Genomic DNA, 17709 nt, shown 5'->3' with positions numbered 1-17709 from the left:
CTTTCTTTAGTGTATCTTCAAGGTTTTTGTACCCATGTAGATCAAGAAGATCAGTGATGTTTGAGTTTAAGCCGACGACGAATCTTGACACGGTGACCTCTTCTTTTTCGGTTATGTTAGCCCTATTGAGTAAGGACTGCATCTCCTTATAGTAGTCTTCAACTGAACTTCTACCTTGTCGAAGTCGGTGTAGTCGTAGTTTAACTTCTCGTGTATAATGTGTCGATAGGAATCGCTTCCTCATGGTTTGTTTGAGGTCGGTCCAAGAAGTGATTGTTGGAATTTGGAAGTTCTGGATCTTTTTCCATGTTTGCATCCACCAAGTTCGAGCATATCCTTCGAATTGTATGGTGATGAGGGGAACTTGTTTAGCTTGGGGGCAGTCATGGTATACGAACATGAGATCAATCTTTCCTTCCCAATCAATGTACCTGTCCGGATCGTTGTCTCCTTTGAAAGACGGGATCGTGAACTTTGGTTTTGCAAAGAGTTCGGTGCTTGAAAACGTGCTTGTTCTCGCCCGGGTATCAAAAGTTCAGCATTGTTTGGTCTTGGATTCTGTTTGGTAGATCCAGTTGTGGTTTTTGTCGTTCTCTCACAATTTCATCAAATCTTTCAACTTGAGTAGTGAGTCGGGTAAGTTTGGCTAAGATAGCCGTAAGTGTCTTGTTGTTATTGTCGCCCATCTTGAAATCATAACACTCAAAAGAAAATTTTAAAGTAAAATAAAAATAAAAGGAAGAAAATTCAACAAAGCAAGAAACCATGAAGTCACTCCAAGAAAGTAACACAACGAGAGGCAAGTAAGTCGATCTTGTACTCTTTAAAACTCACTTTACCAAGTAGTCTTCCACAGTTCGTATCGGAGTTTGATTACTAGCAAAGGCGATAAGAAAAAACTTAAAAGTTCCAAGAGGCCAAACAAGGGTTAGACTCCAAGAGAACGAGAATGCAAAGAAGGAAGAAGTATGCAAACTCTTTAGTCCTACTAACACAAGGAAGATAATGTGTTAGATAATGCAAAAGAACAATAACAAGGAAAAACAAAAGAACCTAAAGCACTAAGAGTCAAAGAAAAAGGAACAAACCAGAAAACCTAGAAAACGCTGGATCAACTTGAGCAATGTTTTTGAGGGGGTTACCGGTGTATAAAAATTCTGGAAAAATTCTTGAATGTCTTTCTATGCGTCAAGAAACCACCTGTAAAATTTCAGAACCAAATACCTTCAGTAGTATCCAGTGGACTCTGTTGAACGGTGAGTCCTCAAACAATCTGTTTTTCTTGATTGCTTTGTTCGAAGATGTTCTTGATCTCCAAATATTCTGTTTTTTGTGTGTAAATGATCTTCAATATATGAAGTTTTAATCTGGAAATTTTCACCACGAAATTCCTCCTGTAGAATTTTCAAGAAATTCGACAAGATCCTAGACCGAATCTGCCGATGAAACTTGAAGAATGTATTTGAAGGCTCTAATGAACTCCGATTTGGGTGAATTTCATACTGGAGATTTATATTAGGATGAATATGATATATGGAGAAAATCAGCCCTAAAAACCTTTGTTTGCAATTTTTTAAAATTTTGGCTTTTTTGTTTGTTTTTGTTTTTGTTTTTGCCTTTTTTGTTTTTTGTTTTAAAAAAATAGCAAACTAACAAGAATGATTTGAATCTAAATTAAAATTAAATAAAAAGAACCTGAAACGATGAATCTTTTCTGGACTAGCTCCGTTGGGATACCTTGACGATTTTGTGTGCAAGAACAAGCAAGATTGCTTGCTTCTTTCCAAGAATCGGCCCAAATCTGATACCAATTGATAGGGAAGCGGTGACGGATTGATGAACGTTGCTCTTGTTGAAGAATCAAACTTAGAAAAGATCTAGACTCGACGAAGAATAATAAGGGATGAATGGGGAAGGTGGCGGCAATAGATAGTGTTCGTTAGGGTTTCTTTTTGGTGCTGGAAACAAGATAAAAAATAAGATTAAAACAAGATAAAGAAAATATAAAGGAATTGCAAATAAAATAAAATAACCAAGAAATCAAAAGATCTCCCTTATGAAGGTGAACAGTAAAGATGATTGATGACGTGGATGGATATGTGGAAAATCGATGGATAATGTCCTATCAAGCCCTCCTAGTCGCAATGAAAAGGCAAACACGATAATATGGCTCTAACCAACCCTCCTAGTCGCAATGAAAAGGAAAATTGGAGTGTGAAGATTAATCTCCCTCACAAGAACTTGAAAGAACTCCAAGAGAAGAAGCTTCGAAGGCACAAGGCAATCAGCACTTGCAAAAACAAACTCTCGTTGTATTATTGATCAAATAAATCTTGAATTAAAAAGTTTAATGAAGCCTCCTTTATATAAGGGTTGAGTTCTAAAGATCCTAAATAACTAATGAATAAAATAATAATAAACTAAACATATATTAACTCTAATTCCTAATAAAATAATAATAACTAAAGATAATACTTTTAACCCAACCTTAATTCCTAATAAAATAATAAATCTAATCCTAAAAGATAATGCATCATCCTATATTAAGTTATATTACAAATAATCAATAAAAATATTGAAAATTCGTAATATTTACAAAATCCCATATAGGATTTTCTGCATGCACCGTCTTCAGTAAAATAGCCATATATTGAGTTCCCGATATCGGATTGATGTTATTTAAGAACCTTTGGAAAGATAAGACACAGAAGGTCGTATCTCCAGAAGACATCTTGACTAAATAAGATCAGGATCTCATTCAAAAAGTCATTGTAAGTCTGCTTCCGTTCTGATCTTCTTTTTCAATGCTTGGACGACTGGATCATTGGAAGAGTTATTACTTCTTCCTTTGATGTGAGCCTTGTGATGCATGTATCAATGATGGTCTCTCATGGTATTACAATATTCTCTAGTATGTGAAGTATCGAGCTTACCCCATTGAGGCAACTGAAAACGACAAACGAACTTTAAGAAGATTGTCAATGGGGTATGTCCTCGATGGAGATATTTTGTACAAAAAAAGCAAAGATCAGGTCTTTTGAGATGTGTGGATAGAATTGAGGCGAAGAAAATACTTGAAGAAGCCCATGAAGGGATTTGTGGAAGACATGCTAATGGATTCACAATGGCTAGAAAAATCATGAGGTTTGGATACTATTGGTCTACTATGGAAGGAGATTGTATCAGATTTGCTCAAATATGTCATAAATTCCAGATCCATAATAACCAAATACATGTTCCTCCTTCACCACTACATGTAATGACTGTGCCTTAGCCATTTTCAATGAGGGGTATCGATGTCATTGGGGCAATTTCACCAAAGGCTTCAAATGGGCATCAATTTATCTTAGTGGCCATCGACTACTTCACCAAGTGGGTCGAAGCTACCTCGTATGCTAATGTCACAAAAGGAGCAGTCTGTATATTCCTAAAAAGAGAAATCATTTGTAGATATGGAACGTTAGAAAGGATCATTACAAATAATGCATTGAATCTAAACAATGATTTAATGAAGAAAGTATGTACGAAGTTGAAGATCAAACATCACAACTCGGCTCCTTACCGCCCAAAAATGAATGGGCAGTGGAGACAGCAAATAAAAATATCAAGAAGATCATCACATAAACAACTAAAACATATAGAGACTGGCATGAGAAATTACCTTTTGCATTTGTTGCTTATCGCACGTCTGTTCGTACATCTACTGGGGCAACACCATTCTCTTTGGTATATGGGATGGAAGCCGTTTTACATGTTAAGGTAAAAATCCCTTCTCTGAGAGTATTGATGGAATTGAAACTTGATGAGACTGATTGGGTACAAAGTAGGTTAGATCAGTATAATTTAATTGAGGAGAAAAGGCTGAGAATTATTTGCTATGGCCAGATGTACCAAAAAAGGATGATATGAGCTTATGACAAGAAGGTCAGACATCAAGAATTTCATGAAGGTGATTTAGTTCTAAAAAAGATCCTCACTATGCAAAAAGACTTTTCGAGGGAAGTGGATGCCAAATTGAGAAGGTCTCTATGTCGTGAAAAATGCTTTCTCATGAGTAGCTTTGGTTTTGATATAAATGGATTAAAAGAATTACCTAATCCTGCGAATTCTGATTTAGTCAAACGATATTACACTTGAAGAAGAAAAAGAAAAAAAGAAAGGAAAAAAGGAAAAAAAGAAGGGTTCAAGGTGAAAACCAAAATTGGGCGTCTTGAAACCAAAGGAGGATTCGAGTTGAAAATCCGTAATGGACGGCTCAAATGTTCAGGATTTGAAATGGCAGATTCCCTCGGAAGCCTAATAGTTAAGGGAAAGATTATCATACTCACACATCTTTTGTACGATTTGAATCTTCGGGACACATGTCAACTTTCAAGAAAGATTTGGGGTGAGGAAATAGAAGGACTCAGAACTTGATATCCACTATATTGATCCTTCATCCTTCCTATAATGTTTACTTGATTCTTGATCCAAAAGATTGTACCTTATCATTGTCTCTTTTTAATGAAATTTTCAAATTTGATTCATTGTCCATGTATATACTCGCCATAATATTGATCAATAACAATATCTCGATTATTATACCTTACTATGAAAAGTGTCAGAGTAGGGAGATTTCAAAACAGGTATTTACCATAGAGCACATACAAAGACATGATTTCCTAAATCATTAAGTAGATCATTGAAAAAAGGAGGGTTTAAATCAAAGAAATTATCTTCAACATAACCTTACCTTTCTCAAGCAAAGAAGTCCCAATTTAAAGAAGCACAAAAAAGAGGACATTCCGATCAAATTTTGTCGAAAAGAAAATCAACCAGTGGCCAAAGAATCAATAAGGCAAGATAAACTTTCTCGAGGTAGATCAGAGAAACCAAGTCAAAAGATATTTAACAAGAGGTTAACAAAGTAACCACAATCAAAACCCAGACATTGAAAAATGCATAAATCTTACATATTCCGATCAAAGAGCATGAGAAGTCCCAAATACCAGGATCAAACTGTGCATAAACCTTTAAACATACATGCCAACTTACATTTAGATCATCTTTAGGGCATATTGCAAACATGAAATCACGGCATATGACCATTTTTGAACAAGATCTTCAAGACCTATCTCATTACTGAGGCAATGAATCAGTCATCATCAACTATGACAGATCTCCTCATCACGTAGGAGCAACGTCAACCTTAGATAACCAGACTTCCTCATCGCGTATGAACCATGTTATCTCCATTATCCCTAAAGATGGCCAACCGTCCTCATCACATAGAAACCGTGTCATCCACCGACCAAATCTCCTCATCACGTAGGAGCAACGTCAACCTTAGATAATCAGACTTCCTAATCGTATAGGAACTATGTTATCTCCATTATCCCTAAAGATGACGAACCGTCTTAATCACGTAGGAACAGTTTCATCCACCGACTAGATCTCCTCATCACGTAGGAGCCGTGTCATCCTTAGATAGCCAGATTTCCTCATCACGTAGGAACCATGTTATATCCAAAATTACCTAAAAACGACCAGAACTCTTCATCGCGGATGAGCAGCATCGTCTTCAATATCAAATCTCAAAACAAGAGTGATTCGGACAAAAACTCATTGTCTTATCGTCTTTGCCCTATTCTTGTTAACACAAGAATGTGTAAAGAAGGGCAGCTGTAGACACTCGTTTTTGTTTGGGTTTTATTAACTATTATTAATATTATTAATTATTATTATTATTATTATTATTATTATTATATTTTTATTAAATAATTATGTTGAAAACATTTTGATGTTTTGATATAACAAATTAAGTTAAAATAAATTTTAAGATTTTACAAAAGATTTTCTAAGAATATTCGATATAATTTATTCGAATATCAAAATATTACTCCGAGTCTTTCAAAGATCATTTTTAAACCTTACCAAAGTGTAAAATTAAGTTTCAATCTTAAAATATTCTCAAAACAATTTTACAAAGTATTTCGAACAAAAAATAAGCCAAAATTCCAGATTGTCCAGAGGGAACCGATCCCCCCCAAGAGGGTATCGATTCCCCCTGAATGGTTTGGCTTCGAGAAATAACAGAATGCTCAGAGGGAACCGATTCCCCCTGTTCAACGGTCGAAATATTTGAATTTTACACTAAGGGAATCGATTCCCTATAAGGGGGTACTGATTCCCCCCACGCTCCAAGCAGTTTTATTAATTGTTTTCACACTTAAACGGCTCCATTGACTCCACTAATCATCCCCAACGTTCAGAATCAATTGAAGGAGTATTTAAACAAGCTTAGAAGCCATTGATCAATAACAAGAAACAACAATCAACAAGAATCAAGAGAGAATCAAAGAGAAAGCATCAAATCTCAAGTTTGAGCATTTTCAAGCCTATTTCATTCAATATTCATTTTTGCTTTCAAGAACACTTATTGAGCTCAATTGTATTATTCTTGAGTGTTCTTTCTTTGTTCTAGAATTGTGCAAACATCTTGCCTTGTGAGGATTTTCTTGTAAGTTTGCAAAATTTGTATTATTCTCTTTGGGAGAGAGTGTTCTCAAGAATTTGGGGTATAATTCTAGAGGGATTTGTAAGGTTACTCTTTATCCTCAAAAGAAAGACAAATTAGTGAATTTGTGGGAAATCCTTAGTGTGGATAGCTAAGGTAGTGGACGTAGACTTTGGTTGAGAAAGTCGAACCACTCTAAATCGCTGTGCAATTACTTTCAATTTTATGCAAAAGCTTCCACCAAATTTTTAATTCCCAATTCACCCCCCTCTTGGCCTATTCAGTCAAATGATTAACTCAACAAATTGCTTTACATTTTTATTGTAGGCTCAATTTGAAGCTCAAATTACAACCCAACCCAGTTACAAGATTCAACCCCACTAGAACCCAACTGGAGCCTAGACCCGAGGCCCAAGATTCGACCCGATCCAGACCCGTTGGTGCACCCAAACCTAGCTAGGGTTTTATGTATTTTGTCCCCAGGCGTCCTTAATATCAACCCTTGGATCTGGAACCCATCCAATAGTTTAGATCACCTAAGGGTTAGGGTTTTTTTAACCCTAAATATTAACCAGCTACCGCCGTCAATGGATATTAGCCACCAGATCGACGCGTGAACCTCACCACCCATCTCCCCGCCGTGTGACCCACCGTCGAGAGCTCCCCAAGCTGTCATTGTAATCAAATAGGCCGAACAGTATGAAAAATCAATCAAATACACCCAAATCAGTCAGAACTTGAAAACCCATTTTTTAATGTAATAAATCCCAAAAATCAGATTTTTTTACCAACTCGTACCAGAGAAATCATACCCTATTCTAGATATAATGATCTCATCTAAGCATTCAAGGGAGATAAGAGGGCAGCATATGATAACATAAAGTATTGGGAAGAAAAAAAACGTAATCAGAGGGAATAATGAGATCTAAAACACACACAAAAAACAGTGAAAAAAAGAGAGAAAGAGGGACTAAAGAACCTTACCCTGTTTGCCACCCTCCATTCATCGGACCGAAGAACCCACCTGAGAAAGGTAAAGGTCTCATCCCATTAGTGCATGGTTTTGGTGTTCGGCTTTTGGATTTTCTTAGAGATAGGCTGAGATAAGGATAGGAAAAGGGCAGAAGAGTGGTTCTCAACAAGGTTAGCTCTTCATGGCCACCAATCTCGATGACCAGAGAGCTTTGGTGGTTCATCTCCCACGGTGGGGAAAGTATTCTTTTGAGAAAGTTTTATCTCTCTATGAAATAAAAAACAGAAATAAAATGAAGGGGAGGGGAATGGCCGGTTTGGCCTTGGTTTTGTTATATATATGATGCTCGAAATGGCGTAGTTTGGGAAAAGACTGGGTAAAATCTTTCAGCGTATGGTTTAATTAGGCAGGAAGGGTCCCTAATTTGTAAAGTTTTCTTTTTAGTCATTGAATGAAAGTTTTTTTTATTATTATTCGGGCTTTTCATTTGTTTTTATTATTTCAGCCATCGAAATTTGTTAGATTATGTGGTGTATTTATACTTTTAATCATTGATTTGTTATTTGATTCGATTGTTGTCCTTCATGTATACCAATATGTAAAATTATGTATGTTATGCTTTGGTTATTATGTTTAACCTTGTATTTATTTTAGTCACTGTCTCTGATTTGGTATTTAATGTTTGGGGTTTATTTCTAATTATTCATGGTTGTTTCTTCCTCTTAGTTTTTGGTCCCTGAATTTACTATTATGGATTTTGATATTTTATTTTATTTTTATTTTTATAGGTATACATAGTTTACATATTATTATTTATTAATGAAATTCCTATATATGGGTACTAAACATGTTAAGAAGATGTGTTCATTTGAGAGTTCCATCGGTATACATTTACTTATATTTATATGATTGCACACTATATGTGTATTATTGCTTCATGTATTCTTTGTATGGTAGGTATTTTATTTTCCTATATTTCAATATGATATATTTACTAAGTATTATTATGTATTTTTTTTTATGAATAAGTATATATATATATATATATATATATATATATATATATATATTTATGTAAATAAGATAAATGTTAGTCATGTTGTTATTAAATACATTTTGTTGTTTAAATTTTATCACGTGTATGTATACGTTATTTATTAAATATATTTCAATCAATGTTATATATATATATATATATATATTCCTTTATTTGTTAGTGTCTATCGAATATTTTCAAGAACCTTATTTGTAGAACAGGCGTGGAAAGTACCACTTGATCGAAGTGGTGCAATCTGATGCGACGTTCAAACAGAATATGAACTTGAAAGTACGAATTTTATTTTGAATTTGTAGAAATCATTATATTTTTATTTTTTAGTTTATTTATTCTATTTTCATTATTATTTTATATTATTTAATTATATTTAATATTTTTAGAAATCAATGTTAGTATTAATGATGTATGCTTTGGAAAAATAAATCATAAGGTATTCTATAAAAACTTTCGATATTAACTTTTTTTAATAAAAAAAAACTTTCATTCAGTGACTAAAAAGAAAACTTTACAAATCAGACCCTTCCTGCCTAATTAAACCATACGCTAAAAGATGTTACCCAGTCCTTTCCCAAACGACGCCGTTTTGAGCGTCATATATAAAACAGAAACCAAGTACAAACCGGCCATTCCCCTCCCCTTCATTTCATTTCTGTTTTTTCATTTCATAGAGAGAAAACTCTCTCAAAAGAAGACTCTCCCCACCGTGGGAGATGAACCACCAAAACTATCTGGTCATCAGAGATTGGTGGCCACGAAGAGCTAACCTTGTCGAGAACCACTCTTCTACCCTTTTCCTCTCCTTAATCTCAGCCTATCTCTAAGAAAACCCAAAAGCCGAACACCAAAACCACACTAATAGGACGAGACCTTTACCTTTCTTAAGTGGGTTCTTCGGTCCGATGAACGGAGGGTGGCAAACAGGGTAAGGTTCTTTAGTCCCTCTTTCTCTCTTTTTTTCACTGCCTTTTTGTGTGTTTTTTAGATCTCATTATCTCCCTCTGATTTCATTTTTTTCTTCCCAATACTTCATGTTATCATCTGCTGCCCTCTTATCTCCCTTGAATGCTTAGATGAGATCATTACATCTAGAATAGGGTATGATTTCTCTAGTACGAGTTGGTAAAAAATCCCAATTTTTCAGGATTTATTACATTAAAAAATGGGTTTTCAAGTTCTAACTGTTTTTGGTGTATTTGATTGATTTTGTATACTGTTCGGCATGTTCTGATGACGACGACGGCTCGGGGAGCTCTCGACGGCGGCTCACGCGGCGGGGAGATGCGCGGTGAGGTTCACGCGCCGATCTGGTGCTGATATCCATTGGTGGTGGTATCTGGTTAATATTTAGGGTTAAGAAACCCTAATACTTGGGTGATCTAGACCGTTGGATGGGTTTAGATCCAAGGGCTGAGATTAAGGGCGGATGAGGCCAAAAAATAGAAAACCCTAACTGTGTTTGGGTGCACCAGCGGGTCTGGACCGTGTCAAATCTTGGGCCTCAGGTTTAGGCTCCAGTTGGTTCTGGTAGGGTTGAGTCTTGTAATTGGGTTGGGTTATAATTTGGGCTTCAAATTGAGCCTGAAAGAAAAAAATGTTAAGCAATTATTTAGTAAAATAGAGTAATAATAATAATAATAATAATAATAATAATAATAACAATAATAATAAAAAATTAATAATATTAATAATAGTTAATAAAACCCGGACAAAACAAGTGTTTACACACTTAGTCATTTTACTTTTATCATTGATCTTTTAATTTTATCAATCAAACTATTTAATTATTTAATTATATCCAATCAAGCCACTTGCAGTTAGTCTTTGACGGAGATACTAATTTGACAGTTAATAAAATTAACATAATGATACATGTAGTCGTCTATACTTATACATTAAATCAATTTAGTCCTAATTTGAATTTAATTTAATAAATTAAGCATTCAATCAAGATGTGACACATGTCAAGACATGGTCATGACACATGTGAAAAGTAACACATGTCACCACCTGATTTGATATTTTTTTATTAATTTTGTTTTGTTTAATTAAATAAATCAGAGGTGATGCGTGTTATCATCTTATTGGATAGAAAACTTATTTAATTAAACAAAACAAAATTAACAAAAAATCATCAAATCAGGTGGTGACACGTATCACTAACGACACGTGTCATGATCATATGTTGACATGTTTCACATCTTGATTGAATGCTTAATTTATTAAATTAAATTCAAATTAGGACTAAATTCATATAATGTATAAATATTGAGGACTAAATAAATAATTATGCAAATTTAATTAATTGTCAAATATTTAAGTGGCTTGATTGGATATAATTAAATAGTTACGTAGTCTGATTGACAAAATTGAAAGGTTGGTGATAAAAGTAAAAGGGCTAAATCGTAAGTGGTCAATGGTATAGTTTGCCCTTATTCCTATATCACCCAAAAAAAAGAAAGAGAGCCCATGATTTATCAAATGTTACCTTGAAAAAAAAAACAGTATATTTCTATCTGTACATGTGTAGATAGAAAACCAAGTCAAAATGGAGTTGGGCACTCAAAACCACTAATTTCATTTCACAATGAACCAAGTCAATTTTACAATTCTTCAATGACATAACACAACTACATTACTTTCCAAGAAACCAGAATGGCCCAGCTTCTCAATGCTTGCTTCTTCTAAAATCACAAGCACTTCTTTCAACGGTTTCGAAAATTTTACACGATTTCTACAGGTAATTCGATACTACACATCACAGACCGGCAACCGCTCTTCGATAAAAACCCTGCAGATTGGACACCTTTTGCACTTCTCACAGCAAGTACTGAGAAAGAAAGAACATTATTAATAATTATCGAAAAAAAAGTTCCGCATCCGTTGATACGAAAAAAAAGTTATGACTTTATGTCAATACCATAACATATAGTACATATGATGCCTACGCCAATGATTTCCAAGAAATCTTAGAATTAACCAATAGTCCAAGGCTGAGATAACAGCTGGAATTGAAAGGGCACTGACAATATTAGCACTACCAGGGTAGATGCAAATACCTACAGAGGACATGGTGTCTACATGGCAGGAGGACTACATTGATTTGTTCCTCAAAGCAAACTCTACACAGAATCTTTTCCTGAGTTACAGATACATTCATTTGATAAGTAAGCAATACAGTAAATATATTTATCCAACAACTAGAATAACTTGGTGCTGAAATAATACATATTGAAGTCTTTCAAACTCCTGCTGGCTGTACATGGTGACTTCGGTCTGCTCACTCAGTGCAGCTTGTAATCTCTTTATCTGTATTTAGAAGGTCTGAAAATGTTAGTCTAATATTGTTCGATAGTAGACAGATTTCAAACGGTCGAAGATCAGCACCAGTCTAATTTTGCTCAATAGTAGACAGATTTCAATCTGGCAAACAGATCAGAACCCCACCCGAAAAAAAGGTTTGCAAAAGTAAAGCAACAAACTATAGTTCACAATTAGAAGATGAAAAAAACTGTTTACCTCCTCAACAAGATCTGATTTGGGTCTTTTCTTCACAATATCAGGTGAGAAAGTGTTATATCTGAATGTTTGAGGATGAAAGAAAAGATCATCGACGAGACAAGTAGGTAAAGCCCGAGATTATCTATGAACTACTCAAGAAGAAACCATAACATGAGAAAAGAACAAGTGAACTGGCAAATGGTATGAGAAGAAAACAAATATTGTTGCTAAAGCATCTCATGACTCCATTCTCTTTTACAAATGCATTTCATACATTCTTTTTTGTTAATTTAAACTATGAGCAAACTACAATAGTATCTCCACTGTTAAGAGAAGATATTATCCAACTTAAAGATTTACTATGCACTTTACTATTCTGGGTATTTGACTAACTAGTAACTACTGATTATAGGTGAATTAAGTCATCTGCATTGTTTTGCATCCATTAATGACTGGCGATCAACCACTTATAAGCTTGTTTAGTAAACCTTACAGAAAGCAGCCAAAATGGATGCTTATACATTGTACTAGATGACTGCAAGCATAAAGGAACAATAGTGCAATACAGAACACCAACCCAGATGTCCCTGAACAGTAAAGTCTAGCCTGTTCCTCTCTACTCCCTTCATCAATTGACCACCAACCCAGTAACCTGTTGAGAAAAGACAACAATTTTGAAGTGTGCACAATTCTTTCATTTTGACTTCACTTGGTACTGACTCAGAAGAATTTAACCAACAGTTAACCGAGATTTAAAGATAACTCTTCACGAACACTACCTTGACCCATGGTGCAAGAACCCAAAAAATTCACGAACTTTTGATGATATATCAATGTATCTTCCAGAACCAGCTCCGGTATGTAATAAAATAATAATTTCCTCCATCAATCTATATGCAGAATGAGCAACCCCAGCTCCTTGTAGCAGCAGAAGGGGAGAAAAAAGGACTGGGGCTGATATATTTCTAGCACTAGGAGGTGTTCCCTGACATCACAGTTTAATATGTGATACAGATACAACTTTAACATTCAAAAATATATCAAACAGAGGCCATTCACAACAACTATACCTCTAAGTGCATGAAAAGCATGAACTGGAAACAAATAAATGGAATTTTCATAACATGTCCACCCATATCTTGTAGGTTGCACATTCTACTGTTCTGGTGGCTGTCTTCATCAGAAGATATTACCAAGCCTCTGTTCCAATCAAGATATCTTATTGTCAATGAAGATGAGCTGGATTCCCCAAGGTGAGAATTGTGATGAATTAGTGGGTTATACCACTTTGTACAAACAAGAAAGGCAAAGCACTCTGCAATACTGCAACACAACGTAAAAGATTACTACAGTAGAAGAATGACAGGGTTAAAACACAAAACAATCACTGGAAAATGATCGTATTGTACCCGAAATTTATGAATAAATCCCACCAGCCTAGAGCTGCAACATCACCTGCACATCATTGAAGATGAACAAATGCATTAGCAACGCATATGATGAATGGTTTCAAACTAGAAAATATAACTTAGCAGGAAAAAGGAATCATTAACATATCAATCATTATTAAATACACATTTGTAACAAAGAAAAATAAATGTGCTATGAAATGGTACCAAAAATAACAAAGAAATAAAAAAAAGGTAGATCAAAAGACATCTTACCCTTAAAACTAAGAAACAAACAACTTACCACATAACTTTAAAAGAGTGAAAGTTGTGGCGGCAATAAAGAAGACCATAGATATTGCAACCCAAAAGTGCTACAAACCAAATACCAGAAATTTAACATCAGTTCTCTCTCTAATTATCAAGGCATATATGTTATCATTACAATCAGGACACAAGTATAAGATATGATGCATGGACATGGAGAAACACCAGGACATCATAAAAAAAAAGTTTGGACACAGTGATGACGCGCCCAGACATGATGGCCATAGTTACTAGTTCAGATTTGCTTTAACTGGAACTATGAACCAGAAGAAGACGAGAATAGCACCGTCATAGAAAAGTAAGAGCAACTAGGGTGAGTTTACGGTTCTCTTTTAAAAATGGATTAGCATAAATATACAGTGTCACCATACGCATATCACATTATATCCATGACGGTGCTCCATGAAGTACGAGCATGATGTATTCATGACATGTTATAATGTAAGCAGATCCAAATATTAATATCATTATCTCTGTTTCTTTTACATTTTTAGCTTTTTCCCCTTCTTAATTAACCGTATGACACAACAGAACATGGGAACTTTTTTTTCTTTCAAACTTAAGTTGTCCCACGTGAAAATTGTACCATGAAAGGAAACACAACCATGCTTGAATAAAAGCAGCCAAATTTTATAACCAGATAAATTTTCAGTTATAGAACTTAGAACCATAAGCACGAACTCCGACATGCACAATATTTTTAATGAGTTATGTGATACCTCTGAAATAAATCCTTTATTCACTAATGATACAAACTTACAGGAAGGGTCTCCCATATCACTTCATCACTCATGCTTTCCTCATCTCCAGGCATCAAAGCTCGGCACATCCTGTAAAAAAATTAGAGATAATTTCATTACACCTAGAAACAGTTGATAAGATGAATCTGAATAACATTAACATTTAAAACTACAATCGCACACCCACCTACAATTGACTTGGTACTTGGCGGAAATACTATAGCATCGTTGCCTCTTGCTATAGTGAGCCAAAAGACTTGAAAGTTGAAACAATGCAATGCAAAATTTTATTCCCAAACATAATTACAGTCAGGCTAGGTGAGAATGGGAAATACAGTTTTATGAATTTGGAGTAAGCAACATATGAAGTTTGCATGAGGCTAAAGTCCACACCACTATATATATAAACCCACATAGTGGACCAGATAGCACATAGTGGATAGTGGGTCTTTTAAGCTCAAACTGTCGATAAATTTTGTATGATTTCATTCAGATTCTTGTTGGCTCGACCAACTTTAGAAAACCAATTTAGCTAATAGACCTAAGATTTTACAGAACATATTAAGAACTCAAGCAAAAAAATATGACAATTAACAAAATAATGGGGAGAAAGGAATTACCTGATGTTATCAATCAGAATAGCTATTTCAAATGCGAGCAGGGGAATAAAGACAATCTTCAAACTAACAACTGCAACACATCCATTTTTATAGATAACTCAAATTAATAAGAAAACTGGTTGGGAATATTAGATACTCAAAGATTAACATGCTAACTTGAACATAGAAAGTTATTCAGGAATCAATAATACAAATGCCCCTTCAGTAATTGGAAAATATAACTAAGATGGAGTAAACAAAATAATAATTTGAGGATAGACTTTTTAATAAGAACAAGAATATCTACGGCTTATCATGTTCAGAGGATGTTGCCTGCGTACCGTAGCTGCTGTCGAGATGTGTACACAAAAGTAGCTCAAAAGCAACAAGCAATGGCGTTGCCACGACAGCATGAAATGGAGCCCACTGTCCAAGAGAAACGCAGGTTATTGATCTAGATTATTATGAAATATACTTGCACAAACAATTTTCTCACAGTTAATGATAACATCCGAACTTAGAGATTATCTGTCATACATGGCGATCGTGAGGCATTGTTGGAGCAGGCAAAGAAAACCTACCACGCGATACAGCTGCATGAAAAAGCCATAAAGGGGAAAATACAATCCTGCACAATGAAGTAAAAAAGCAAACAAATAAATAGCAGAGAAAGCGTGCTATGCTCTCTTACTAGCATAAGATGATTAGCATGTTCTCATCTCCACGCTTAGCAACAGAAGATGTTTACATGATCTGTTCCACACTATTCACCTATAAAGAGTAAGCGTATAACTTGCAGTTTCATAAGAACATCTATGCTTGATGGACAGGTAATAATTATCTAAACCGTTAACTTCATATATGACCCCAACTCCACAAGTATCCAACAGATCAATTACCGAGTATATCATGAATTGTGTAAAGAGAATAACACATTGATACTCTATGACACTTGTTATATGTTTGAATTTCATGGCCATCCCAAAAGAGTAGCTAAACCAGTTAATGCTTCACTGTATAGAACATTTCAATGCGCACAAAAATATAGAATTCTAGAGATTAAGCACGCAAACAATCAAAGTGTCCATCTTACAACCATGTCTATTCTCCATTGTAAAAAAGGGAATCCATGGAAAACGGAACCCAAAAGCAAAATGAAAAGAGAAAGAGAGACGAACCACCAAGAGTAAGAGAGGGCGTGGTGAAGCTTGAGAGCGAGCAAGAGGGTGAAGGAGAAGAGCAAGGCATGGGCCACCAACGCCGGCAGCGACTTCCCCACCTTTCTCCATGTCATCACTCTCCTTCTCTCTAACAACATTCCCACAACAAAAATAGAATTTTTTTTTTGGATAATTAAAAATAGAAAAATTTGACGGGAATCTTAAGAAACCCAGAGATGAGAAAGAAAGAAATCAGAATCAAAATCAAGAAAAGGAAAAAAAAGACAACTTGGGTTTCACGCCAAAGCAAAAGTAAGCAAGGCCGAGGTTTGTCTAGTTGATCTTGAAAGTCAAGGGTGGCGTTGGGCGAAATTACCCTTGGGGAATGAACAGGTGGGAGGTGAAATAAGAGGGTAATTTGGTGAAGAACAATAGGAAAATAGCAAGCGGGGTCCACATGATAATTACGTAGGCAAATCCCACGTATATTATTGATATATAAATATTAAATCTATCCTTAGTTTTTTTTTATTGATTTAAAGTATATTTAAATATTAAATTTATCATTAGTTTTTTATTGGGTAAGTACTAGTAAAATGTAAATAACTCTCAAATTTTGACATTAATGCTTGAACTGAGATTAAGTAATAACAATAATTTATTTACTATTAAAATTGTTTGATTCGTATTTAATTAAATTAAAATATTAAATTTATTATAAATTTTTTAAAAAATGTATAATTTTATATAGTATTTTAATTCATGTATAATAGTGATTTGATGGTTTTCATAGAATTTTAAAATTTTTCAAATTTTTACAATGTTTAAAAAATTATGTAAATAATTAAAAATATTAAAATATACTAGAATAATAATAATAATAATAATAATAACCACCTCATGATTATAAGTTGTACTCTCTTAGCTTTTAATTATGTAGTTATCATATCAACGGTGGTTAATTCAAATAGTAAGTAATTTAATATCGTTTAAGCAATGTTTCATGTTCGAGTCTTTGTATATATAGAAAATTCTGGGTGAGAGATTCACCCACCAAAATTAGATGTACGACCCGAGTCGATCCATATTAGTCGAGAAGAAGCATTGAATCTAGAGGGCAACAAAAAAATTTATGTAGTTATCCTTATTATTTATATAATTATGCTAATTTTATATTCATATTTTTTAAATAGTTTAAGGTGATTATAAGATAATATTTCATTTAAATATTTTTTATATGCATACCTTTAGATTGTTTAGGAACATTTTTATAATATTCTTTAATATTTCAATTTCAATTTTTTAATTCTTAAAAAGTGATTTTTAATATTTTTAATTATTTTTTATTTTTTTCAAAATGTTATATTTATAAAATTTTAAACAATATTTTTAAATTTATTATTGTTTTTATAATTTCTTAATAATTTTCTTCAAAAGTTCAAGAATTTTGTTAATTGTTTACTAATTTTTA

The 17709-nt window shown here is 34.1% G+C and overlaps 1 protein-coding gene across 2 annotated transcripts; it reads right to left on the bottom strand.

The window, feature by feature from the left end:
- Window positions 1-11077: 11077 nt before the first annotated feature.
- Window positions 11078-16532, bottom strand: LOC120178898. 2 transcript variants are annotated; one of them, XM_039184667.1, is made up of 15 exons: window positions 16528-16532; window positions 16257-16386; window positions 15616-15706; window positions 15420-15504; window positions 15100-15169; window positions 14500-14569; window positions 13717-13786; window positions 13434-13479; window positions 13095-13347; window positions 12804-13009; window positions 12602-12676; window positions 12043-12103; window positions 11752-11832; window positions 11583-11662; window positions 11078-11353 (listed from the first exon to the last, which is right to left on the bottom strand). In XM_039184667.1, the coding sequence occupies exons 2-15, from the start codon at window positions 16370-16372 to the stop codon at window positions 11275-11277; spliced, it is 1383 nt and encodes a 460-aa protein (XP_039040598.1). In that variant the 5' UTR covers window positions 16373-16386; window positions 16528-16532; the 3' UTR covers window positions 11078-11274. The 2 variants fall into 2 exon arrangements, with proteins under 2 accessions (XP_039040598.1, XP_039040599.1); XM_039184668.1 differs by lacking the exon at window positions 16528-16532 and having other exon boundaries at window positions 15660-15706; window positions 16257-16345.
- Between the last annotated feature and the right edge of the window lie 1177 nt (window positions 16533-17709).

Source organism: Hibiscus syriacus, unplaced genomic scaffold (assembly GCF_006381635.1).
Source record: "Hibiscus syriacus cultivar Baekdansim isolate YM2019G1 unplaced genomic scaffold, ASM638163v2 tig00112383_pilon, whole genome shotgun sequence".
In the NCBI taxonomy this organism is placed as follows: domain Eukaryota; kingdom Viridiplantae; phylum Streptophyta; class Magnoliopsida; order Malvales; family Malvaceae; genus Hibiscus; species Hibiscus syriacus.
This window is presented reverse-complemented; position numbering and strand designations above follow the sequence as displayed.